General features: G+C 44.3%; 1 protein-coding gene across 3 annotated transcripts in view; it reads right to left on the bottom strand.

Moving 5' to 3' along the window:
• TUT7 (terminal uridylyl transferase 7) overlaps positions 1 to 22373 on the bottom strand; it is a 1540394-nt gene that overhangs the window by 317418 nt on the left and 1200603 nt on the right. For all 3 annotated transcript variants that reach the window (XM_078675707.1, XM_078675708.1, XM_078675706.1), the window contains exon 21: positions 19511 to 19688. In XM_078675707.1, the coding sequence (XP_078531833.1) occupies positions 19511 to 19688 (178 nt within the window). The remainder of the gene's footprint in view (positions 1 to 19510; positions 19689 to 22373) is intronic.

Below are 22373 nucleotides of genomic sequence, written 5' to 3'. Positions count from 1 at the left end.
TATCATTCTCATTTTCCAACCATATGTTTTCCACTAAATCAGCTTCCCAGAACAGCAACAATTGGATTGCAGGCCACATTTTATCCCCTCTCGCCAAGTCAACAGCTAGCAGAAAAAAACTCCATATAGGTTTTGCTTCATACTTTTTGGATTAAGATGAAACAGGCAATGCTTTATTGTGTATTCCAGATGAGGTCCTAAGCAATTCCACTTCAAATATTTCCTTGATGGAAATTCTTGTAGTCTTAGACTTTTGGTCCTACTCACAACTGGTTTGGAATAGCCTGTGCTGCCAGATATGACTGGAAAGCATTTCTTCAAAAGAATGCTGTTGCTTTAAGAAAGCGAATAGAATCTCCAACAGAATGATTTTACTTTAAGAACAGACATCTGCTGAGACCAGCCTGCACCCCCCAAGTTGGCAGCCTTCGCTTTCTATCAACCTATCAGAAGCAAGCCCCAACATTACAGCAAAACATTCCTCCTGCCAGACCCTGCCACCTTAAAACCATTAGACACACAAATGATGGACGGAATGCAGAACAAATCAAAACATTCACCCCAGTCAAGAGACCTGGGTTAAAACCATCATTCTTTTGTTTGCTCACCATGCTACTCTAGTTTAGACCCAGCCATATGCAAATCAGTCTTAACCCTGTTCCTCATAGGAAAAGTCCAGCACCAAACTGCCAGGCGAGGTCCTCCCTGGACAGGAAACAAGCATCCTAGGACCGGTTTTGGGGTTTCACCCCTCATCAGCCAGGCTAGCTTGAATTCAGTGCCTCAGTGAGCCCAAGACCCACGTGTGGGCATACCTGGAGCTCTTATGTCAAGAAGGCAAAAGACACAGGAATGATGGACGGACAGCAGAACAAATCAAAACATTAACCCCCAGTCAGGAGATCTGGGTTAAATCCATCGTTCTTTTACTCACCATGAAACCCCAGTTTAGAACCAGCCATATTCAAATCAGTCTTGACCCTGTTCCCCATAGTAACAGTTCAGCCAGAACTGCCAGGCCAGGTCCTCCCTGGACAAGAAACAAGCATCCTAGGACCGGTTTCGGGGTTTCAACCCCCATCAGCTACTCTAGCTTGAATCCAGTGAGCCTGGGACCCACGTCTGGGCATATCCTGGGCACTTAGGGTGAGAAGGCAAAAGACACACAAATAATGGATTTAGGCCCAGATCTCTGTACTAGGGTGACTGTATAACATTGTTCAGCATTCTGTCCATCATTTGTTCTTTTTGCCTTAAAACCATTAATCCCCAATCCATAGGTGCAGCAGTCTCAGAAGGCACACCAGTCTTCACTCCTGCATTACCAGGTAATTCGGATCTTCATTCCATATTTGGAGTCATCTCAGTGCATACCTGCTTGGGCATCTACAACTAACGGAAGACATAGAAATTATGCCACGTGTTAAGGCAGGGAAGGATCCAGGGACAGAAACCATTGTCCCAGGCACATCATACCATATACCTCATTAACCATACACCATGCTACATCCCCACACTCATATCCAAATTATGCACAACTCAAATTACAAACACACAAAGCCTCATCTACACCCCACTGACTAACATACGTTCCCTATCAACACAACACACAGTCATTCATAGCTTTGGGGTTGGCACAGTGTTGGTCTCCCTTGAAAGAGTGTTTTGCTTATATTGGCAAATGCAAAAACAACAATTGATGGACGGAATGTTGCACAATGGCAAAACATTCACCCCCAGTCACAGATCTAGGTTTAATCCATCGTTATTTTGCTCACCAAGCCACCCCAGTTCAGACATGGCCATATGCAAATCAGTCTTGACCCTGTGCCTCATGGGAACAGTCCAGCCCGAACTGCCAAGCCATGTCTTCCCTGGACCGGAATGAAGCATCCTAGGACCGGTTTCTGGCTATCAGCCGTCTTCAGCCAGGATAGCTTGACTCCAGTGGCTTAGTGAGCACGGGACCCACATTTTTTAGGGCCATCAACATAAGACAAGCTTCCACTAGAGTTACGAGCAACTGATGCAGCCTCATTGTTTAGGCAAAAACTGAAAATGTGGCTCTTTAAACAGGAATAATTGGCTTATTGCACTCGATGGTCCTATGTGCAGAGTACTGGGACACTCTTTAGAGTAACCTTGCGCTATACAAGTTGCCTTTCATCCATTCATTCATTTATTCATACCATCAAGCTTTTCCAGCAACCTCAACTCAATGTGTAGTGGGTATAACACATGCAGACTTGAAGACTCATTTTGCTAATCACTGGAATAGTATTCTTCATGCAATTTAATGTTTTAGATGGATACTTCAACAATCTACTAAGTAATTGCTAAGCTTATTATTTATTAAAAAGTTACTAGGAAAAAAGTTACTGACTGAAGGTTTTCCTAAGAAACACCAGTGGGGAACATAGAGATTAATATGGGTGACGGCAATGAGAGGAGAGGGGTCTGGTCCTGAAACCTAATGTTAACCATGGGACTTACAGAAGAAAAGTGAAAAGGAAAAGGAACAGATGACTTACTGTGTATTAGGTCTACTTCTCCCTTCAAGTTACATGTACTTAAGCAACAAAACGCAGTAGTCTTCAAATATTACAGGAAATGAACAGCAGAAAAAAGCAATACCTCACCTGCCCTCTCTGAATGACCCAGTTACAAAACACTTGGAGAGCTCCGTGGGAGAAGACGTTTTAAGGGCAAAAATGCCCTACTGAAAATACAGGCTACTAAGAGGAACCACGCATGCTGGAAAACCTGAAGACAGAGGGAGCAACACAGAAGGCAGCTGCAAAACCTAGGCTGATGAGGCACTAACTGGATCACAGGGGAAATCATACAATTGCCACTGCCCTTACAATTGAAACCCAGAACACAGCAAGAACACGGTCATCTAGTACCATGGTATAAATAAGCAAACTCCATTGCCATTTGAGAAACCCCTGATGGACGCAGACATTCCTCTAAATGGCCACTGTGCTCTACCCTTCCCCTTTGCTCCAGGAAACAACAGGTGCTAGAAGACATGAAATAGACCCCTGTAACAAACTGCCCACCACAAGATAACAAACACCGCAAAAGATTCTGCAGATATATACTCTTCCAACATAGGAGAACACATGATACAGAAAACAGGGCAAGTACACCACCTCTGAGGAGCCATGGCATTAAATAGAGTATATAACAGAGGACAAAAGAAGAAAACTATTGTGCGAGAAACACACAGGAAAACCCTATGGGTTTTCTGAGACGTCAACCCACGTAATCCAGTGAGAACTTTCAAGATTTCAACATGCATCAAAGAAGTCTGCCACTGAGTTGGGAAGCTAGATCCACTGCTGAAAGCTAAAGAAGTGCTTTTGTGTGTCAAGGCCTGTGAAGAATAAGATTTTATTGTGAGGTGAAAGAATCCGATCCATGGATTATGCCACATATACTTTGAAAGTAGGTGTAAGGTATCACGTACTATGCAAATTGACTCCACTTGGGTCAATGACCCCCCCCCCCCCAAGAGAAATCAAATGATTAAAGTATCACTCTTGCTACATACAAAACTTCAAATTTACGAAGGAAAAATCATGCTCCAACACACATTCTATACAGGAAGACATATTGAAGTCAAGCCCCTCACCAGCCAAACCAAAACGTCTGCAGAGACATTACTGAAAACTATCTTAACAGAAAAGAAACCTATTTAAACCACATATATGGTTAGTTAAGAAAATTTGAATGAAAAAGTGAATAAGCCCCCAGGACTGACTAAATCTCTTGCTGAGGCAATCAGAAAATAGGAAGTGTGCATAGCTAAAGTAGCGGCACCTGCGCAATGAGACCCTGGTCAACCGGAAGGACGTTTCATGAACTTAGAGGGTAAATGAATCGTCAGCATTTCAGAAGGTTGCCAGAATGGCATGGGAGATGATAAAACAATAATCACATGGATTGCTGAGCACCTGAGAGAAAACTTATTACAGGATGATACATTGCTATTTCAAGAACATTTTAGCATCACAAGGGATCACCTGGTACGAACCTTTCCACTAAAGCACCACCTAGGACTTTCACAATTTACTTTCTAGATTTCTTAATTGAAGAAATGACTTTTTAAGACAAGGGGAAAAACTGCTGGATATACCCTTTCGACCTTCCTTGCCCTGTCCTACAACACTGCCACGAGACTGAAAGAGATAAAGGTACTGCACTTAAATACATAAAGCTAGGGGCAACTGTATCGTGGCCCTGGCCAATTTGAAAGGGCTGTAGAAAGGGCCCTTTCAATTTTTTTCATGAAGCAGAAGAGGCATGCAGTTTCCTTGCTCATATTCAGAAACCCTGATCCTCCAGTCAAGTTAAAAAACATTGTCTAGGTTAAGCTTACTAAAACTTTTGATTTTTAGGGCATGTAAGTATGTTTTTTAATTTACTAGGTGAGGAGTGTTACACAAAAGAAAGGATCTGATACTTAACAGCAATACTACCACTACTCAATTTTTGTCTCCAATTGTGTTAAAGTAAAGATGGCAGGAATGTGCATAACAGATTTCAGGAGACCTAGAACTAAAAACAATGCTGATCCAGATTGTAGCTTCAGAAGACATTTCTTGAAAATTCATAGTAGTTTTAAAGGGAGGAGGTAACCTATTAATGATGAGCATTTGGCTACTTTGTTGATAGTGCACCTAGCATTTTTGGTGTTAGATCGCCCTTGTCAGTTGTGGAGGAATCAAGCAATATGGAAACAGGGACTGCTGTTGTGGTGGTTGTGTTGCACCTTAGGTTCTGGTGCAGGGCTACCCTCAAATGGGTTCATTAATGGAAACTATTCAGCAGAGAACTGCACAGCATCAGAAGGTAAGGAAAATCTCATTAGTCCCTTCAAAGCGCTGAAGGTTAGCTATGGAATGTTGGCCATGGCCATCTAATGCATTAACATCAAACCCATAATTGACCTAACGGACCTTGACGTTGAGTAAAATTTCAACAGTGTGTACTGCTGCAACATCAAAATAGACGCTTGCGATATCATCAGTGTTGATGCCTAATAGTCAATATCAAGTAAGAGTGACAGACAACAAGTATTGTCTTGAGGCGGCTTAGGTGGGTTAGATCAAGTCCTAACAAGTGCAGAAGAGGATTCATGTTTTTGTATACTAAAGGAAGAGTCTGACATATTTTCTAACTTATCTATGAGGAAAATATCTACTTCTTCCCTCAGTCTCCAATATGGCAAATGCCTACATTTTACTCATCTTAATGAAGTGAGAGTCTGGAATGCAGATGAATAGCATGTCATTCTTCCATTACTCCGTCCCTCCCATGACTCTTCCACTTACCTCTTGTAGTACGGCCTAAGGCCTGCTTTGTGCGCATGTTATGTTAGCATGGCTTATTAGAAGTTTAAATGCCATTGTACCTTTTACCGCTTTTGCACACGACACTGCATAGCTGTTTTTGTAAGTTAGCCTTCGTGAAGGTCTACACATGAGAAAGGGTTTTGTTTTCGACATCTCTACACTTACATCGTGCCCCTAGTCTGCATAGTGAGTGCTGAAGCCGTCAAGGTTATCAAAACATGGTAGCAGTTTTTCGACATGATCCGAGTAACGCTTTCTAGACACAACAATTTGGCAGCTGTGAGCCAACTAAGATTCTGGCGCCCTTATTACTTGCACACTTGCCATGATTTCACACTTGGAAGATTTCAGTTTCCAGGGATGCAGAGAGCTTATGCTGATCCAGATGTGATTTACTCTTACTAAGCGGAAAGGTAATGGGGTCCCCCAAACAAGCCTAAGAGACATTCTTTAGTTTATGATACATAGTTCCTATATAGGGAGGGTGTTAAAACTACGCGCTATAAGACCTGTTATCACCATCATTGTAATGCGATTTCTCCTTTTGTATTTTATGGAATTGTAACAATGCTGACCATATATTTTTAATCATATGTCTGCTTATGTTGGCTAAGATACTGCTCCTGACATCATGTCGTGAAAATACATATTTTAACCTTACTGTGTCTCTTATTTACTCCTATTGTGGAGACTGGTATTAGAGTATAACAAAAGAGTGTTCTCACGTCCCACCATTCCTGAGATGGTCCTAAGTCGAATGTTCTAGGTTGTCTAATCATTGGTTACTTTGCTATAGGACGAAGAGCTAATGTGACACTGATGCTAGCTGTTTGGGGTTTTTCTAGGTGCTGAGGTGAGTTTCTGGTACCCCGCAATTCACTGATGTCCTAGGTCTCTGTGCACAGTTCTGTGTATGAGCAGGATCCTTGCAACATGGCACCCCCAACGTAGTGTCCTTATTGTAAGACTCTTGAGTAGTACTTGTATCAGTCTACGACCCCCTCACTATTGTTTCCGGTTGACAGTGGTGACGGATAAAACCTACCTATAGTTACATAGGTCTTTTCAAGTTTGATAATATAAAAACGGTTTTCTATTGAATTACTACCCTGCCAAGACCTGGAACACCCTTCCCCATCCACCTACGGCAGACCCAAGACCTGCTGACCTTCAGAAAACTCCTCAAGACCTGGCTTTTCGAGCAGTAGAAGCATTCCCCACCCCAGCGACTTGAGACACTCACGGGTGAGTAGTGCGCTTTACAAATGATATGATTGATTGATTAGTTGTGCTTTTTTTATTGCATCGTACTTATCTTTCACTGTGTCGATATGGCTGCGGTTGACATTGCGGTGCACAGCCGATTGGCTGTGCGCAATCATTTGCAGGACTTCCTAATCTCTTTGGAAGGACAGGCAGTGGTTTTTGTTGTATCTGCGGACGCAGCGTACCCGTTTGAGCTATTTTACTAAAGGGTCACGTTTTCTGCGGTTGATTCTGGTACTGGTGTGTTTCACTCTTACACTCAGACTGCCGTGCCTGCAGAGTACGCTTCATATAGGACACAGGAAGTTCCGATTTCTGCTTGGCAGCATGCCGTTTGGTTTAATGGCGCCCTCCCACACGTTATAACGACGGTCAGACAAGGACTGTTGTCTATTGCAGCCGCTTCTTGCCCTGTATTAGCTGATTATACTCCGTACCCTCATGTGGCGCGTTGTACAGCTGTTGAATTAAGACCCCTTTATGCCTCTGCAGTGTCAGTGATAAGGGGTCTGGTTCATTACATTTCAAGCAACCTTCAGGGTGGGGCCCCGGGTGGTGGGGTGCATCCAGTTGGGCCAAACGGACTGAAGCTTAGTCCTTTTATGGTTAATGTGGTTATGGGCAAGCGTCCCCAGGATAAGGATGAAATGCATTTTTGGCTTGCCGAGAAATTTGACCAACTGGAGGAAGTATTACGGAATACTTCTCCTGTGGAGAAACACAGGATCCTTACAATTAGTTTGCAGAAAGACTTAGTGCCGGACGTAAATGACTGTACCACTTGGGGTGTGATTTTTGCGGCAGTCTATACTACGTGCTTCAGCACCCAGTCAATGGCTGTCCAGCCCTCCGTCATTAAGTGTGTTCAGGATGAACACGGACCGGAGGCGGCTGTGGAGTTGGGAATGCGACTCGTGGGAGCATTTGACATGGTTCGCGATTTCGTCTTTGCTAATGTAAAGGGAGATACAGTAACTTTCCAAGTGTCGAATGCTTTGCGCGATGTCCCAGGTGCCGACAAACCCAGTCAGCTACCGAGCATTATTACGGAGGCTCATAAGACTATTGGCCGTAATAGTTTGGGTGTTAAGCCTTTTGCTAAAAAACAAACGCAGCAGCAAACTCAGCAGGCGTCGTCTGATAAAGATGACCGCCAGAAAGTTCCGAAACAAAATTGAATTAAGAACAAAAAACAGGGGAAACAGCAACAGAACCAAGGGTCCCGTCCTGCTTCACCTACACCTGCCTCTACTGAGCATACATATGAATTGCGCGACAGCGCTACAATTGAGTCACCGAATAGATTTCAGGTCCCTGAACAACGTTCTCCTCGCTCTTTGCAGGAAACATCGGTATCACCCTCAGGTGGAGGAGGCGGCGGCAGAGGACAAGGTGCCCAACAGAGCCGTGAGCAGCCTCGCAAGGCTGACGGAAAGGGCAAGCAGGACTAGTCACTGCGTCAAAAGCCCCAGTTTCAGAAGGAAGCTGCTGCAGTAACAGCGAGATATGCCACAGATAGTTAGAACGCAGCTTCGGAATCTGACATGGGCGCTGACACTGTTGGACAGTGCGGCGGAGATTACCATATTTCGAGAGGCGTTGCGTTCACTACTGAAGGTGACAGCGACTGAAACCTTCGTTGTAGTCAAGACAGCTGACACTAGAGTGGCTCCCCCTGAAAGACTTTATGAAATTGTCCTTATGATTGAAGGTGACATAGAACGTACCATAAAAGGTTTTTTGGGGGGGAACATCTAACTACTACCTATGATATTTTGTTGGCGGAGGTCGATTGGCCCCCACCCTCTGTCTTAGCTGCTCCCTAAGGGGAGGAGGTAATCCTCCCTAGTTTCGCGCACACAGTGCCGATAGAGCAGGCGCTGCATTTTGCAGAAGATTGGGCTAAGGCGATTGCGCAGGCTTTGTACCATACTCACAGTGGGTGAGACAAATTTTCCCCTTGACATGAGATTCCTTTACGGTCGATGCCACAGCCTCAACCCCAATACCCCATGCAGCGAGCAGCTAAAGCTTCCGTTGTGGAAATCCTTGAACAATTGGAATATCAAGGTGTAATTGAAACGTCTGTGTCTGGGATGAATAACCCTCTTTTTACTGTGATCAAGCCAGATGGCTCGTACCGTTTGGTATTGGATTATTGCCACTTAAACTCACATTGTCGTAAGTGCGCAGTGCAGAATACTCACAGTTCTGCTATTGTGGATAGTCTCGTGCGCAAAAGGTTCAAAACCACTTGACATATCTAATGTTTTTTTTTGCCCACAATCTGTCCCCTCTTAGTAGTCAATGGACAGCTTTCACCAGTGGTGGCAAACAGCACCAATTTCGCTGTTTGGCTATGGGCTATAAGAATAGTCCAGGCGTCTTTGCCGCCCGCGTAGTCTCTCTCTTGGAGGGTCTCGACGCAGATGCATGTTCGTATGTGGATGACATCTATCTCACAGACGACGAATTATTATCTGTGCCGTGTAGACCGCTTAATTTGCCATTTTGCGGATTTTGGCTATAAATTTAACTTTGCGAAAAGCCACATTGCAAAGTACACAGTGTTGTTCCTGGGCTACGAGCTCAACAATGAAGGTCGAGGTTTAGCTTCTTGCTTCCTGGAGAAATGCACACGTTTGCAAGCTCCCCACAACACTGAAGAAACTACAATCTTTGCTGGGCTTTTTGAATTTTGAGCGTACCTACATTCCCAAATACGCCCAGCGTATCAATCCTCTATACGCTTTGATACACCATCTTTTTCCAAATCGTGCTGGCTGCCTGAACATTCAGCCATCTTGCAATCTTTGCAGACTGATCTTCTAGAATCTAAATTCTTGATGACTCGTGATAACGGCACCAACCTGGTGATAAGAATCATACCGGGGGCAGTGGGTTTCACGTACCTCACTTTTAATGAGGGTGACACAGTCCCTATTGCTTACAAGTCACACTTGTACACTTCAGCTAAGTTTTGGTTTTCCACTGTGGAAAAAGTTTTGACAGCAGTGCAAATGGCGATTCTTAAGGAACGTGCACTGTCGCAGGGAAAGAAAGAGTTCTTGCAGTATGAATTTGTTCATCCTGTACCTCTGACTAAGCACCCACTTGAGGATTTCCGGTGTATCATTTACACTGACGGAAGCACGCAAGCGGCTACGGGTTCAAAGCATGCATATTCTTCAGCCCGCACAATTGTGGTTGGTACTATGGTGGATGGTGAATTCAAGTCCGATATCGTGCATACACAGACATTAGGGGGCTGTCCCGCCCAATTGGCAGAGCTTCGTGCTCCGATGCTTGCGTTGGAGTACACATATCCCAGTGTGACTACTCTCATTGTAAGTGACTCGTACTATTGGGTTCAATCATACAATAACAATCTACCCTTTTGGACTCAAAATGATTATCGTGACTCCAAAGGTCGCACAATAATACATAAAATGATCTGGGTTCGAGTGGCAGAACTTAAAGAACGGCTGCCACTCGTGTTTGTAATCCATACTCTGGGTCACCAGCGTGTTGGAGTTCACGCTGTTGGCAATTGTCTCGCGGATGAAGCCGCTAAGACAGCAGCTGCAACATATGCATATAGCCATGTATGAACTGGGGTGGCTGAGTGAACTAAAGAATGGTGATGGATTAAACCCAGATCAGTTGACTGGGGGTGAGTGTTTGATTTGTTCAAACGCTCCGTCCATCATCCACTTTTGTATTGCAACATATGCAGTAGCAGCTGTTACACGTTCCAAAAGTAAGATTGATGACAACATCTTGGCAGCTATTGCCGCAACAGTGAGGGGAGGTAATTACCCTAGAGGTTTCCCTTCTAAGTACTCTTATCATTTAAATCCTGATAAAGCTCCTTATGTGAGAATTAACGACGTTTGTGACAGGTTGATTCCCAACGCGGACCGCAGGCAGACTTTGATTACAGCAGCCCACGCTGGGATGGCCTCACCGCATGCTGGCGTGTCAGCTACTGTATCTCTTCTCCAGCAACTGTATTGTTGGCAGGGTTTGTACAAACAAACGCGTGAATATGTCCTTCAATGTGGCATTTGTCTGCAAATTAAACCTTCTACTGCTGCCACCCGCCCCAAACTCAGTTGTACATATCTAATAAACCGTTTGCTGGTGTTTATTTAGATCACTGCGGTCCTTTCTCATCTGATACTGTGTATAAGTACATCTTAGTAGCAGTTTATTCATGCACACACTTTGTGTGGTTGTGGCCGCAACGTAGTGCTGATTCCAGAACTGTCGTAAGGGATTTGCGTGTCTTTGTGGGTATTTTTGCGAGTGGTACCTACCATTCGGACCAGGGTCCAGCGTTTGCCTCTAAGGCATACAAGGGTGCCATGGGTTCTTTGGGGGTCCAGGTCAAATTTTTGTCTCCATATTGCCTGAGGGTAATAGTGTTGTGGAGCGAATGTACCGTGACTTAAAGCAATCCTTGACAGCTAAGGTATTAGGTACTGGCCGAGACTGGCTAACCCACCACAATAGCATACAGCGTGCACTAAATAATCTTCCTAGAAGGTCGCTGGGTGGGCCGACCTCATACAAAATGCTCTTTGGCATCAAAATGTTTGTTCCGGACCTTGTTCTAGACATGGCGGAGGCCGCCGCATCCTTTGACGTAGATGAACATTCTAATGTTTTACAGAACCTACAAAAGACCAGGGACAGTCATGCAAAGGAACATTTGCCCTCCACATCGGATGCTGCGTTGCAGATTCCGGTAGTCGGCTGGCTACCCCAAGTTGGAGAACTGGTCCGAGAGAAGATCGACAACAAGAGGGAATTAAGTCCCTCCTATGGAGCTCCAGTTGCCGTGCTTGGCGTGCAGGGCACAAGAACAGTCATTTTACCTCCCCTTCCTGGGCGAAGGAGGAACAGGTACACCTCCATTGACAATGTCAAACTATACAGGGTGGCCGACTCTTCATAGTATGACGCCTGCGGTTTCGTGTCCAGTAATGGTGCGAAAATGTTTTGGTCCCAGATCCTGCCATCAGGCCTGATGTTGCCATTGAGATGAATACAGTTGCAAATCCTTTATTGAATCCACCTGCTGGTGATCCTCTTAATGGTACTGAATATACTTACCCCACTGACTTGTCTATGACTGATTTGGAGACCCGTGTGGCTAATCAATCCCGTTTTTAATTGGACACTGGCTCGTCCACATCTAAGTCCGATTCAAAAGTTTCGATTTTTGCTACCTGGTTTAAAAACATTTTTGGATTCCCCCTTGGACTTACATTTGGCTGGTGCTTTTTTCAATTTTTGTATTCATGTCTATCAGATTTGTGGTGTATTTACTTCGTTTTGTAAATGGACACTACGTTCAAGAAAGAACTTCAATTAGACTAATTGATGGAACTATGGCCCCCCACTCCTCTTCGCACATCATGAAGAGGGACCAGACATTTGTAAATATAACTGCTTGGCCCGTTTTAGATGGGGTTGTATGGGATGCTGTAAAGTTCCAGATTCATGGGCCCACAGAGGTTATTAATGTTCCCAATGTACTCCGGTTTTCTATGGGGGATGTGGTTATTCAAAATATTCGCTCTGATGATTGGGACGTCCAGGCCGTAGAGGCTTTATTTTCTGATTTGAAATATTATGCTGCTTTTGATGCTGAAGATTTATACCTAGAGTCTGCAAACTATGGTGATTTATTCTGTTTCCAGCATTTTGGCAATCACTTTCTGCATAAAACGAATACATTTAGAAATGTGGTTTACTACACACAGTGGGAACATTGTCCCACACCTGTTAAAGGCATCTTAAAGACTGTTTTGAAAAAGTTTTCTTATTTTACTGATTTTATCAATCAAACCCTGATGCATTTTATTTTAAGATGACTGAAAAGTCCTCTTCCAAGGTTAGACTTACCCACACAAAATTACTGTATTCAAAGTCCTTAACTGACCAGTTGGCTGTTGCGAGCTATGAACTGTGGAAAGATACTGTTGATCTTAAATCTGTTTGGGGTTCTAAAAGTTGGCAAGTGCCAGGCACAGAGGCTTTGCATCGTGCATGTCTCATCCCGAACCATATGTTGTTTCTGAATGCTACTATTTCACAAACCACCTGCTTTGGATTGGCTACTTGTAAAAAATTAAATGCACCTTCATTTCCTGATTTGGGTGAATTTCCCCATTGGAATAATTACACCAGTACTTCCCTAAGTGAATTACAAGCCCTGTTGAGAAATTCCAGCATTAATCTCGAAGGCGGGTTGCTATGGCAAAAAGTGCAGATTCCTGCTAGCATTGTGGGTCTGACCCCTGGCTATACAGAGGTTAGAGTAGATCTCGGTTTTCTGAGTCAACATTCGGTCACCACCTATTCTGTAGGCAAATTGTGTTAGAGTTGGCTCAAACACTCTACCTTAGCGTCAGTTATGTTGCATTTGTCCAAACTGACTGACGCCGTTGATTTAAATGATTTTGTAAAAGGTCCCACAGCCGGCAGATCGAAAAGATGGATATATGCTGCTTACAACGAAGTTAGGAAACGGTCCCAGATTGAAGCTGCTTCTAGGCTCAGAGCCATTGATCAGGTCAATTTAGAAAAAGTGCTTGCCGTTGTAGATAATAGCATTAACACCCTTTCTTCCCGTATTTACACATTAGATAAGATTGTTTAATCTGTTGTTGATATTGTACAAGAAGACGTTGCGGTTCTGTACCATGGACAAAATCAATTGCATTCTATTATGCAGTTTGCTTGAACTCTTCATACGTTAAAATCTGGGAAGGTGCCTTGGGATTACATAACACAACATCTTTATTTTTGCCTTTTAATTTGACTGTTAAACAACAATTTATGTCAATGAAAGATGCCACGTTTTCACTGCTGCATATTGAAAAACTGGAACCGTTACCATTTCAGTGGCCGAGTCGAATTTTGCAGTTTGGCTCATCCATGGGTTAATAACTACCTTTAACCCTGTTTAAATTTGAGTCATGCATGAAACACTATGCCATAGGCAGATTTGAACCTTTAGGTAGTGCTTTTCTACATGAAGTAAGGAATCTCCCATTTACATATAGGTGCTTGAGAGAAGGAAGAGAAGTTTATTTAAAGGGTGAAGACTGGACTTCCACACCAGATCACTCTTTAGTCTGTAGAAATCTGCAATTGCACAGTTCTTGTAATATTACAGCACAGAATCTTGCGTGTGTTTTAAAAGGGACTCCCACTATTACACCAACTTCCACGTTGCTTGCAAACGGTAGTTATTGGTTATTAAATAATGAAGTTTGCTGTGGTATGCTCGCTGGTATTCGGTATATCGTTACGATTTCCCAACATGTAGTTTGCTGTAAGAATGTCCTGTTTTCTCCTCCACATGGGAGGCTTGATGTTTCCATCTGGCCATCTATCTCGACCTTGAAAGCAGAGTTCAACAAGATGAGTCGAATAAGAGCTCTTTTGTCCCAGAAGGAAGTCGCCCTTACATCTGCACGTGAAACATTCGTCCTTCATGTTGCAAACACTTGTACTGAGATACATGCCTGCTTAAATACTGACCTGCCCCTGCATTTTGGTGCTTTGATTCACATGTTTAATGCCTCGTCAACCAAGGGTCTGGTACACTTTTTTAAAGTAGTAAGTTCTGGCCTTGTGACCTCATTCCAAGCTATATATGGTGTGATCCCAGCATTTTTTCATTCGATTTTTTCGAGTGTCTACGGCAGTTTCCAGTTAATTCTCGCTTTGGGAGCGGGTGTGCTGCTGTTAATTTGTTTACTTCAGAATGGATGCACAGTCTGTGCCCCACGAATATCTGCCCCGGCTGCTCCAGCTTCGTAACCGGATGCTAGAATACTATGGATCGCTACCTCTGGCGACTCTGAGTGTGGCGTATGGTTTATCTTTCCGGCTCTCATACTTTACTTGCGTGCAGCCTGTTTTCCATTGCCTGGATTGTGGATTTGAATGGGCCCTGGATTTGTGTCTCTGCAACACGGTGTCTCCTGACCTGGATTTTAATCTACTGAGTCCCTTAGTTGCTCATGCAATAGATTGTTCTGGTTTCTGGATTATGGCCTGCGCAGCGGCTCATGGGGTTCTAGGCAATTGGAACATATGGACTGCGGCCAATGACTTTCTGGCACGCAGTTATCTCGAAGACAGCCCGAGTTGTCCTCTGATGGTGCTAGAGGCCCCGGCTGTTTAAGAACATGTATGTTCATTTCCATTACTTAATTGGATGGCTGAAATGTTCATGGATGATGAAAACGACTTCCTAATGGAGGCAGTTGCGACATACTGTGCCTATACGCTGTTGGATTGAAGTGTTATTTTTTTTTGCTTCATAGACACGTACTGAACTTGTGAATTTTTTTCAATAATGTATTAATATTTTCTACGTTTTTTTTAGGTCTTTTTCACACCATCGCCACTCGTGGATGTTTTCACTGACTTGGTTACTTTTTAATTTGGATTTTTTACTCTTAATTTTTTAAGTTTGGCAAAATTTCTGAACTTGGTTCTGTCTCATTTGAACTTGAACTCTGCATTCTATGAAACTTGCCCCCTTTATTGTGCGTTCTTCGATCAAGGGAGGGTGTATTATGGCCTAAGGCCTGCTTTGCGCGCATGTTATGTTAGCATGGCTTATTAGAAGGTTAAACGCCATTTTACCTTTTACTGCTTTTGCACACGATACTGCACAGCTGTTTTTAGGTCTCGCGTGGCGTACTGCGCACATGCGCAGTCGAGCTCGCGAGATTTTATGTTTTAGAGTGTACTTCACTAGTGAGGGTTAAGCCCCGCCCCTCTTTTCCATTGGCTGGCGTCCTAAACGGTGGCAAGCCATTGGAGAAGAAGTCCTAGTGACATTGTTCTTTCTCTTTTAGCCCCGTCCTTTTCAGACTGGGCTCCTTGACTTACTGCTGTGGTACAAGGTTTCTTATCTTCTTTATGGGGCCATCTGTTGCGCCCCATAAAGAAGATAATTAACCTTTTACCGCAGCAGTAAGTGATGCCGAGCCCTTCTGAAAAGGACTAGGCTAAAAGAGGATGTCATGGCGTCGTGGCACGCTTGTTTTCTGAACTGCTTGTAGAAAACGTAATGCTGGAATTAAGGTTTCCAGAGCAGCCCATCAGAAGAGATTTATTGCGGACTGTACCTAGAGGTTATGAAATATATCATCCTCTTCAAATGCTCGGCCTCCCAGTCTTTTATTTCGCATTGTAAAAGGTCTGACCTCAAAGACTAATCTCACTGTGTGTTATGAATATGAGCAGAGACAAAAAACGTTACGAGTTCCCGCCCCTGCAGCTCCCGTGCCTCCCCATCCCCATCATACGAATCACACTGGAACGCCTTGATTGAACATTTGACCCCCAGTCTCTAGGTCTATCTCCCGGAAACACTCTAAACGAGGCGTGCTTCGTGTCAACATTAATCGTACAACTTTTTCAAACTTCAGCGATATTTTTAATTCTATCAGTAAATGTATAGCGGGAACAGCGATCTCGCCGAAACTCTGCGGTTGTAAATTATGTAAAGAGATTACATAAAAGCTAGATCATGTCTCCTTCACACCCATACGCAAATACTATGTATGCAAATTGTTGTGACGTGTGTTTGCCTCCACGCTTCACCTGCGTTATCAGCGGCACAGTTATATTTAATGGATACAGAAAAATAACCCACACCCTGATCTCAAATAAAATATCACAGAGCGCGAGGCGGGGAACTATCGTCAGATACAAATTAGTTTTAATTCGTGATTATAACACACGTACAGTCACAATCTGTACAGGCTCCTACATGCAGACAGACACATGCAAACACGCTCAAACACCATGCACCCATATAACACACACATTAACTACACGTGCATAACGACCATCACAGACACACGCCAGGAACAAGAACACAAACACCACACTAAACACATGGGCAAGAACACGCACGATGTACAGACACAAGGCATACCACATAAACATGACACACACATTCTCACAAAGGTGCACAACAAATGAACACACCAGGCCCAGCCTTTACTAAACACGCACACATCCCTATACCATATTACACACACAATGCACACAAATACAAACACCATGCAGAAAATTCAACAGAGAAAACGCACAACCTATAAACACGCACACGATGCCAAACACTTACATGCACGCGACAGTAGCTATAAAGTAAAGGATCTAATCGTATCTTTAAGTGTGGATCATGCTTGTAATAGACAGTGCTGGACTGTAATGTACACAACTGTGTTTCAGCCCTTGAATTTACTAGGCTGCATGTAACTAATGTGTGTCTATCGACAGCGTTCCCTTACGTCATCGTTCCTCTTGACCCCCATGTGTGTGCTGCGGGGCAGCCATTTGTAGACTCAGAAGAATGCCACTGCTTTTGTTTTGTTCCGAGCACTTTATTTTATGGCGTACAGAATTGTACATTTTGTAATTTCATTATAGTGCGTTGTAGCGGTATGCGCCTCCATACAGTGATTACCTCGCCTCTGCCGCCCATCGCTGATGCCGCCGCGGTGTTGTGTGGAGTCTGTTGTGGGCTTCAGCGATCTCAGCCTCCCTCCCTCCTCGTGTTTATAAACAATACATTTACAAACAGCCGCGTGTGACCTCGCGTCAACGCGCCACGCCCGTCGTCAGCTCAGTAAACACACATTTCACAATACAAGGCCTCTAGGCCGGACGTTCCCCCGTTTGACCATTCTTTGTACATCTAATGCATCTGCATTGCAGCAGGGCTGCCATTGGTGCACTGAGCAAGTGATGCCACTTTTAATGTTTGCTACTGGGATGTATAGACAGATTAAATGTGAGTGTGCTTGCTGTTGCACCAGGGGGCACATTTTGATGTGTTCTTTTAATCTCCGGCGTATGTTACCTTCGGGTGAAGTAAGTGCCCAGCCATTGAGAGCGCCTTGTGTCTTCTCGCATGCTTCCTTGTGCAAACTCCGGTCCTAAAAAGGGAGTCTAACAACTTTGTACTGGATAGCGGCCTTCTATGACTGTGGTTCATGCCTGCTCCTTTTATGTCTGCCACAATCAGTGGATCTTGTGTGCCCGAGTTGTGGTTATGAGTTGTTGTTTACACCTGTGATTATAACGTGCCTGCTGCTGTCCCTGCCTCGGGACTCCAACCACTGGGTCCTAATTCCGGTGTTTGTCTGCCTCCCTCCGCGGCCACTGTTTCTGCTACTTCCAGTTTGTGGCTGTGGTTGTGTTTGTTCTGGACCATTATTGTCTACCTGCTTATCTCCGTGGCCATGGACTGCCTGTACCGGCATATGTCTCTTTCTGATGAGCGTCTGTCTTCCCTGTGTGCAGTTTGTCTGCGTAACTCACTGATGTCCTAGCTCTCTGTGCACAGTTCTGTGTATGAGCAAGGTCCTTGCAACACTCTTACATAAAGGGACCCTGTTAAACAAAAATTAACAAGTGAAAATAACATGCCAAAACTTAAAATAAGGGACTTAAATACACGAAAAAAGAGTGGGGAACAAAGAATCTATCCTAAGACATTGAGTGAAACTTAACACCCTAACACCTCACAAAAACTGAGTTTGCAGCCTAAAATAGACTCTGGAGATAATTGTTGTAAAAGTGTTGCCTAGCACTGGTAGCAACAAAACAGGCTGAATAACTGTAGGACATGAATGAACATGGGAGCCGCATGAGTCCTCAAAGTTGCACTAGCAATATTCACACTAGTTACACGTACAACATTACTGAAATGATTATTTTGTCGAAATTCATATGTTCTATTGAAATATACAAGACAAAGGCAAAGGACACCATGCATAATTAATGACAAATCATAATGACTGAATCATATTTATATTATGTCGCAAAACAGTGTAAGCTAATGCAACCATACATAGATCATGCAGCTCGTATCAACATTCACCATAAGTACTACCTCATCTAAATAACATTTATGGTGTTTGTGAATCGATTAATGAAGTAATCTGAGTTTTTCCTGAAGGACCGTTGCATTTATTTGACAGACTGTGTTATCCTTGTGATGTTATGTCTGCTTTATGTGCACCATGAAGCTCTAATTGCAGGACACTGTGTGCCCTCAAATTATTTGGAGCTTAAGTTCTCAGAATGTAAAGTGACTTTATTACAACCAGCAATATCAAACCAGAAATAACCAATAACTATAATGATAGAAATAAGTAAAGTGAAGTAGTAATAGTTTATGAACTAAATATATTGCCACTTATTTGCAACTTATCTGAAATGAAAAAGACTTTCAAATTTTAAAGTCATTAGTGTATCAGCATCTCGCACATGCACAGAGATATTCTACTATTTATGGATATAAAGAAATCCAATGGTAAAGAGTAGATGTTAAGTCAGTGAAGCATGGAGTAATCCTCTACCTTTGAAAGATGCAGTAGATATACTGAAACCAATCAAAAGATCAACTGTATATATGGGTAAAATGTATTGCAGTGATGACCATAGCATGAAAAGGGCACCGCCCTACAATCAGTTAAAAAACACAAGACTAATAATCTGGATCTCATTGTCTTAGTGCACCCGTTGCCCCAGATTCAGGCCGTTCACAATGTTGGAGGTTTGGTCACCAGCATCCATAAATCAGTCACTCGTGTTTCAGAATCAACCTTGTGCCAACCTTTCAGAGCCCAGTCTCCATAATAGGAAGCACTGCCAGCCTCAGTAGCAGAGGGCAGCTGCAGTTCACGGGTTAGAATTCCACACCATGTACCATAAATCAAAAGAAGACTTCTCTCTTACAGACCAACCTTCTTGACCGACTCAACAAATATGACATTCATTCTTGCACATCAGTGGATTAAAAATACCACAGCTCCATAACCCCCCTACATTACCTTCAATAACAATGTACTTTGACGTCCACTGCTTTTTAAAAGTTGTCAGTAGGCTTTTTCTCCTTATGCAGATGACATGTTCTTTAAAATCAAATTCTTCTGTGTAGAAACGCAAGAGGCCCAGCCATAACTCTCCGACAGACTCCTTATTTTTTCCATAACTTGGCCAACAATTTGACTGAAAGTAAATCAACAAAAAAACTTTCACGTGTGCCTGACCACCAAAAGGATATGTTACGTACTTGAAACCCTATTTCCTCATTATGAGTATCCTCTCTGAATTCATAAAGAAAAAGTTACTTACCTGTGGTAAGTTTTTTGGGTGGATAGTAAATATACCTGCAGATTCCTTCTATGTAGAATTATCCCAGGAGTCATACTAGATCCAGAAACTTCAAAGCTCTGATGTCCCAGGTAGTGGGTGCCAGCTTTGTCTTAACGCCAGAAGTGGCGTTTTTAGGAAGTCACCAAAGCCCTACAGCTCCCACCCCGGTACAGCATCTTTTCTTTTCAACCCTTTGAGGCGAACGGACTGACATCGATAGAGTATTGCAATGCCAAAATATACTTATTTACAATCTTATTAACGTTTCCTATAGCGATCCTTTAAACAGGGAGCCGGGAGGGTCCGTGATGAAACTGCAGGTAAATACAGTATTCACCAGAAAGATTGTTACTGTGGGTAAGTAACTTTTTCTACTAATAGATCCTTCTACCTTCAGATTCCTCACCTGTACAATATATTGCCAAGCAGTACCCTAGTTAGGAAGGTTGATGGATAGTTATACAAGAAAATCCTGCAAGACAGATCTGGCAAAGTAGCGGTCTCTATGTGCCTCAGAATCCAGGGAGCAAAGCTTGGCAAAGTGTGTAGAAATAACCGTGTAAATGCTTTGCACATGTCTGCAATTGGAACTACTCTTGCAAGGGCAGAAGTGGTAGAATTAGCCCTACTAGAATGGGGCCTGATCCCTGTTGGGCGTTATTTCCGTGGCAAAGCAAAGGGTCAATCTCTTCACCTCTTGCCTGGCTCCACAGAACCCCACGAAGAGCTGGTCATCCAGTCGTATGTCCTTTATACAGTCCAGGTAGAAGTTGACCGCACACCTAGGATCCAACCTGTAGGAAAGTGGGTTTCCGTTGCAGATCCACCCACCCCACTAACCTAATTGGCATACCTAGCCACAGGTCAGCCCCTTGTTAAAGTGCCACAGGTACCCAGGGCACTGTGATCGCGGAAGACCTCTAAGGGCTGCAGCACTTATTGTGCCACCCTTCGAGGCCCTGTACCTTTACACACAATGGCTTTGCAGGCTTCATGGTTTGGTGCAGAACAAAGTGAATAGTCGACATGGCACACATCTGAAGTTACCCGCTTCAATCTCACTCACATCTGAATGTGCCATGCCTACACCCACTGCCCTGGCATAGGTCAGTCAGCCCTCTAGCTGGGTGCACTATACCAGTAGGGAGGGTACAGATGCATGAGCCCTATACCCCTAGAGTGTGTAAGTCCATTCTTAGACATTGTAAGTGCAGTGCTGCCTTAAGAGTCTATGGTGCTGGGAGTTTGTCATTACGAACTCCACAGCACCATAATGGCTACACTGAGAAGTTTGGTATCAAACTTCTCAGCAGATTAAACCCGCACTGATGCCAGCATGGGATTTAATGAAAAATGCACGCAGATCGCATCTCAGAGATGTCCCCTGAAAACCAACCTACCACTAGTGTCCAGGCTGAGTGGCTGCTTTCAGCTGCCATCACCAGACATGTTTCTGGACCCTTGGGTCGAGAGCCTGCTGCTCTCAGGGGCCTGAAACAATGCACATCCTTGGACAAGGTGCCAATCCTCCTCCCCCAGGATGGGGAGGGTTCACAAAGGGAAAGCTTCAAAGGCTTGCCGCCTTTGTGAGCTTCCTCAGGCCACTTGGTTCTGAGCTTTAGGTGTGAGAACCGGCGGGAAAAACAAGTGAAGAAGAGAGGTGTGCCCACCTTTGCCACCTCCATCCCTCAGGTGGGGGAGGCGAGGTGAAGCACAACTCTCGGTCCCTGCCATCTTGCAGATGGGAGGGACTCACCCAACAAGGGATAGGCGCATGCCCCCCCTCCCACTGGAAAGTGGCGTAATAGGGGGTGTACCCACCCCGGAGAAGGGACCCATTGGTCCCTACCTTTTACCTACCTGTAAGACCACTAAATATAGTATTTCGGGGCACCCCTGAAACTTGCTTCCTCAGACAAGAAGAAACTACAAGAAGAAGAAGTAGAAGGCCCAAACAGCCGTGCATAAGCTAATAAGAGGAAACACGCCCACTGACTTGGCCTCAGCCCTACCAGCCTGTCTCCACCTTTAACCTGCTCCTGCCAAATCCCGGTGTGTCCTGCAGCCAGCAACCTCAAAAACCCCGGAGACCTGCCTGCCTTCAACCCAAAAGACTTTGTCTCCCGTTAACACCGAATTTGTTCATCTGCAATCTCTGGACACAGCAGGAAACCGCAAATCCGCACCACTCTACCCACTCGAGCTGCGGCCGTGGACGGCAGGTGCAAACACCATGAGGAGTTCCCCCCGGCGATCCTGAGCAGAGATCCGGTGACCCCTGACCTGCCTCCAGCCGACGCCTGCAGTATAAATACAGAAGGCCCCCCCCCAACCGCGACCAGGAGCTGGTAAGAAGATCCGACCCCAAAAGGCACTCCCTGCAACCGACGCCCCACGGCCTTGGGTGGCCAAACCTATGGTGCCTAACCAATCCCCAACTTACCCCTCGAAGTGGTTGCACCCAGAAGACCTTCATCCCCAAGCCTGCAGTGCCGTTGCAAACCAGAGGTTACCCATTGCAAACAACAGGGCGCCCAA

The sequence above is a fragment of the Lissotriton helveticus genome, chromosome 2_1 (genome assembly GCF_964261635.1).
Source record: "Lissotriton helveticus chromosome 2_1, aLisHel1.1, whole genome shotgun sequence".
Classification (NCBI taxonomy): Eukaryota; Metazoa; Chordata; class Amphibia; order Caudata; family Salamandridae; genus Lissotriton; species Lissotriton helveticus.
The sequence above is the reverse complement of the archived record's forward strand: the minus strand, read 5'-3'. Positions and strand labels throughout refer to the sequence as shown.